Below are 5,461 nucleotides of genomic sequence, written 5' to 3' on the forward strand. Positions count from 1 at the left end.
CGTGTAGAGCCAGGTGGTTTTACATAGATACATATATGCACATTACGGACGCGACAATTCCTATCCCTCTGTCACTTCGTTACTACCCTCTCGCGGATAGTATCGCCCATGGCCAGTCAAGCATGGAAAATCTTTTACGACCAAATGGCCGTATCTCAGCCTGAACTTTTTCACCCCAAAAGCACAAATAGTGGATTTACGGCTATAATACGTGTTTTTACAGTCACAAAATCACACATACACACCCACCAACGGATGCGCACACGCGGGTGTGGTCGCACGCACGCGTGCGCGTGTATTATATGCGTAAATTCACATTTTGTGCCTCGGGGAGTGAAAAAGTTTCGGCTGAAATACGGTCATTTTGTGTTTTTCAACGCTTGACTGGTCACGGGCGAACTATCCACGAGAGGGGAGTAAGGAAGTGAGGAAGAGGAGGCTTTCTAACTTGTGTAAACACGTGTATTACAGACATGTATGCAAAGAATATTACGAATGCGTGTATGGCATAGTGGTTAAGTAGGCTACTCCGCTGCAAGCTATGAACGTTGAAGGTTTGAATCTCGGTATTTCTTTGCTGAAATATTGTATAAATTGCCATTTCTCCATAATATAAGGAACATGTCGTTTTTCTATATTGTGGGCGCCCGTTAGCCCTGTGGGTAGCGTCGTCCCGTGTTCGATCCCCGCACCAGTGGCTTGGCCGGCTACCAGCGATTCACGGAAAAGTAGTGTCCTAGCACATTACCTTTTACTGAAAACTACGACGATTTGAAAAGCAATATTGTGACGCAGCTTTCAAATACTTAACATCATATATAAAAAAAACGATCTAAATTTTAGTTATTACGCAGATTTATTATAATCCAAATCACGAACGCGCATGTTACTGCGCATGCTCGTGTACTTATACTAATCACAAGATTACAAACTCAACATTATGAATAGACGTTCAAGTAAAACACGAGATTGCACGATTCCACGTACACTTGACATAGATACATGTAGTACTGTAGTGTAAACAACGACAAATACTTCCACAGAGAATACTGTTCTGAAAAATTGTTTGGTTCCTATAATATTATACCAGTATAACGACGCAGTGTACCGCTACCAGAATATGTGAAAATCGGATGGAATATCGGCATAAAATACTGTAGGGTAGCGAAAGATGATATCCTGTATCCCTGCACCGAGAACCGTACGCGTTATTCCACAGACGCACTAAGCAAAATCGCATCTATCTATCTATCTACCCACATATCCATCTATGTATGTATGTATGTATGTATGTATGTATCTATATATATATATCCATCCATCCATCTATTTATCTATCTATCCATATAACCATCTATCCATCTATCTATCTATCCATCTATCTATCTATCCATCTATCTATCTATCGATCAATCGATCGATCTATCCATCTACCTACTTTACAACGTACCGCTTTTCTCTCGGGGCACCACCATCCAGTGGCATTAGAAAATGCTCTTTTGAAATATGACATCGTAACGCCTTTTCGTGTGGGAAATAATGATAAAGCTTGCATATATAGAAAAACCAAAACGATGTTTGTTCAACGAATTTACACAGGGTTTTGTTACGTTGTGACGGGCTTTTTTCTCGAGGGATCTCTCGCGTCTAAAAAACACTTAGATATAACCTTTCTCGCCATCCACGTCTCTGTGTGTTTGTCGTCGGCAGTAACTTACGGCATATAATTACATGTTAATGCAGTATCAATTAATATAACGCACGGACAACGGAGTTGCTCGTTATTCAATGAGTAATAAAAGGCATGCATAAATAACGTGAAGCGGATGCAACGAACGATTCTTTAGAAAAGTGTCCTCAATAATCATCTGAGTTGCGCTGAGAAGCTGGCCTCCAAGTATTAAAGAGATTATTTAAAGACACTGACCTTCGATGGAGAATACAAGGTCGTCGCTTTCACTGGCCATCTGCTGTATAATTTTTACTAGCACTGCTTCCATTTCTCGTCCTCGCACACTGCCCCGTCAGATATAATGCGTGTTGTTACCATAGAAATATATAGAGATGCTAGAGCAGGGGTTCTGTGGTTCCCGCGGTTTTTGTGGTTCCTGTGGTTGATAGACCCCTTTGCGGTTCGTGGATGGGCTTCAGGGGGTCCGTGAACCAGGCGCATGCAAAATTGTGTGTTTATGTGCTTATGTACATTTTTCTGGGAAGAGGTCCGTAGCTTTCAGCAGATTCTCAAAGGGGTCCATGACTAATATATAATCTAACTAGTATGTTATTTCTATGGTTCTTACTCTCAACTGATCTTCTTCTCTACATTTAAATACCGTTGTAGGGGAGACCCCACAAAACAAGTTGCAGGAGACGAATACATAATGATGTAGAACACAGATTTATTTAAAAATTCTCAAGAAAGGCCAAAAACGATTTCACGTCGAAAACCGAACGGAAGAACGTATTTTCGTCAACATGTATCAAGCGCGATCTTCGGAAACCTTCGAAAAATGACAATGAACACAATTGTAGAATTGTAGAACGTGACACGGCAGTTACTCTAACTCACACCAAATGCAAGCAAAAGCCAAATAGGAATGTAGATGTTATACGTACATGTTATAACACGATATCTCACTATTCTCCACGTCGCGCATTTCATCGCGGCCACGACTAGGATTCAATTCTTCGCTGCTTACATACGACATGTACAGGTGCTTGATTTCACGAACAGCAACGAATCCGCATATGCACGAGACATTATGTATAGATTATAGTTCTAGTGCTGTATGTTATACCATACATTCGGCATGACGATGACATTGATAGCACAAAGTGAACGGATATGTAGCCACGATGACCTACAAGCTGCCAGCTTTTGAGCTGTAGGACAAACTTACCACACTGCATAGGTTGGTTCTGGCACTGATAACACCCATAAAATCTGTCCACACCTGTGTCCGGTCCGGGGATAAATAAGTTACACAATTGCTTTACACCACGACAATGAATTTTTTCACCAAACAATTTCAAACAGAAACGATGAAACGAGTGATCTGCTGCCTGCTTTTTAACAACTCGTTTGTGTGTTGAAACCTCGCATCCCTGGCATTCTTCCAGCTTCCTCGTGCCTACACGTGCAAGTGTACATGTGTAACCGGCAGTACAAGAACCTTAGGATGTATCTCAAGCTCGCGTGAACGTCACGGCTATTAATACAGATCGTGTTGTATCTATCGCCTTTGCCACGAATTTTATCGACTCGCCACCCCCCTCAACCTCCGTTGGTTAAACGATTGCGGTGTAAGCCTCCTCCTCTCCTTCCAGCTGAGATGCCTGACATTATTATTATGCTACTGCTTCCTCTTCTGGTTGGGAGACGTCCATCTGTTTCTCCTTATCCTCCGGTACATCACCGATGCCACCTAGGTTCTCTGCATCCTACAAAAGGAAAAAGCTGTAAAAAAATGGGGGAAACACGGCGACGATTTCACGGCTATACCGACAACGAATCCGTCCTCAATGCACGAGAACGTGGCACGACGCACGCGCTCAGACACCGACAGGTACGAGGCTTTCGAGCGAGAATCCGCGCCGACACGTCGCCTCGCACTAGACAATGGACTACGCACATAAAAGTGAATAATAGTGCACGTAATAGCATAGACAATGGATTAGAGAACGATCGCGGCAAGCAACAGCGAGGAAGCGCTGACGAGTCGACGGGTCGATTCTCACGTCACTTACGGTTGCTGGTCCGTGCGACAGGGTCACTGGCGTTGCCGTGTGTCCGTTTTCGCCACTCGTCTGCAACAAGGAGGACGGCAAGAGATGCGATGAGTGCGCAGGCAACCCCGGCAGCGGCACGCGCGTAACCGAAGACCGCTCTGCAGCTGATGCAGGTTACCACAACGACGAAGGCGACGTCAAGATCAACTACGGCAGTCGCTCTGCTCGGGCTGGGGCTGCGGTCGGGAGCATGACACTTACCGGTGGTAGGACAGTGACACTTACCGGTGGTAGGACAGTGACACTTACCGGTGGTAGGACAGTGACACTTACCGGTGGTAGGACAGTGACACTTACCGGGGTAGACAGTGACACTTAACCAGGTGGTAGACAGTGACACTTACCGTGGTAAGCACCGTCACGACGTCGTCGATCGTCGGCTCCATCCGTGTCTTCGTCGCCGTCTCCGTCCCGTGCTTCTACAATCCCCGAAAGCGAGAAGCAAAACACGATTATAACCACACGGCTTTCGCTCGAGAAAACTATCACTCGGCAACTGACAATTCATTTTGTGGCTTTCGCTCCAAACAACAGGTGGTTCACCGTATACCGCCCACTCTAGCAAAACCCAAAGAGTCATCTTTAAAGACAGGTGTACATTCTATAACGGTATACACTAACACAGGTCTGCGTGTAACAGCAAGGTCGGGCGCACCGGCCCGGGATGCACGAATGTCACCGGCCCGGATGCACGATGTCACCGGCCCGGGAATGCACCGATTCACCGTCTCCGGCCTGCCCCGCCCCCCCGCTGCCACAGCCCCGCCACACCCTCCCCTCCCCCCTGCACCGCGCTGCCGCCCATGATAACCGGAGGAACCCACACTCGATCCTCCTTCGCAGAACTCTCGAACCATGTTCCCGTACGATGCTGCGCTCAGCATCGCGTGGAAACCCTTGATCTTTGGCGGGCTGCACACTGCTGGCAGGCGCACGACGGCGACGCCGCGCGTCGCGGTTCTTGGAGTTTACGTCGAGCGTTCGTAGGAAGTCATCGCGAGCCACTCGTAGTCCGCCATGTTTCTGCTTCGCCTGCAAAGTGAAAGGTCAGGCAAGGTTAGTTACGTCGGACAGTGCGCGGCGAACTACCGGTGCTGCTACTGCCACTGTCACAACCACTGTCACCAACATACCCGCATTGACCATACTCGCCACTGGGCACTGGGCACTGGCTACTGTCTCCTGGCACCACTGCCACTGCCGCCCCGGTAGTCGTTACTAGCTACAACCGCTGGCACTGCTACTGCCCTAGCAACCAGCCATCACTGCCACCTGCACCCTACCACTGCCACCACCACACTAAATTAAAAAGAATCATAGTTCAAAGCATTGCCACATCATACTCACTATCAACATGATCGACATTGTCATTGTCCCTGTCCACACGCCATCAGGCAATTAAGTCGAGTTACCACCCACAATAAGCCTGGCGACTTTCACATGCACATGCACCATACGCAGCGCTTTCGTATCTCGATTATTAACGTTTAAAATGCAGCAATAGCACGGATCACGCAAATGTTTATGACTTTACATTCAACGTTGTAACGTTGGGCAGGCGGCCGGCAGGCGGTGGGGTGGGGTGGGTGGGAGGGGTTGGGAGGGGTGGGAGGGGGAGGGGAGTTACGGTGCGATACCGCTTATCACAGTCCACGAGTACCATTCCTCGTCT

General features: G+C 47.3%; 1 protein-coding gene across 2 annotated transcripts in view; it reads right to left on the minus strand.

Annotated features, from left to right (window-relative positions):
* Window positions 1-2,379: 2,379 nt before the first annotated feature.
* LOC106811962 (peptidyl-prolyl cis-trans isomerase FKBP4-like) overlaps window positions 2,380-5,461 on the minus strand; it is an 11,323-nt gene continuing 8,241 nt past the window's right edge. Inside the window, exons 9-13 of one of the 2 annotated variants that reach the window (XM_014815704.1) lie at window positions 4,615-4,794; window positions 4,146-4,208; window positions 4,063-4,074; window positions 3,748-3,807; window positions 2,380-3,441 (exon numbers count right to left, since the gene is read on the minus strand). In XM_014815704.1, the coding sequence (XP_014671190.1) occupies window positions 3,349-3,441; window positions 3,748-3,807; window positions 4,063-4,074; window positions 4,146-4,208; window positions 4,615-4,794 (408 nt within the window). In that variant the 3' untranslated portion in view covers window positions 2,380-3,348. Of the gene's footprint in view, window positions 3,442-3,747; window positions 3,808-4,062; window positions 4,075-4,145; window positions 4,211-4,614; window positions 4,822-5,461 lie in introns of both variants that reach the window. The other variant, XM_014815705.1, reaches the window with a different exon arrangement.

The sequence above is a fragment of the Priapulus caudatus genome, unplaced genomic scaffold, assembly GCF_000485595.1.
Source record: "Priapulus caudatus unplaced genomic scaffold, Priapulus_caudatus-5.0.1 Scaffold595, whole genome shotgun sequence".
Taxonomy (NCBI): domain Eukaryota; kingdom Metazoa; phylum Priapulida; class Priapulimorpha; order Priapulimorphida; family Priapulidae; genus Priapulus; species Priapulus caudatus.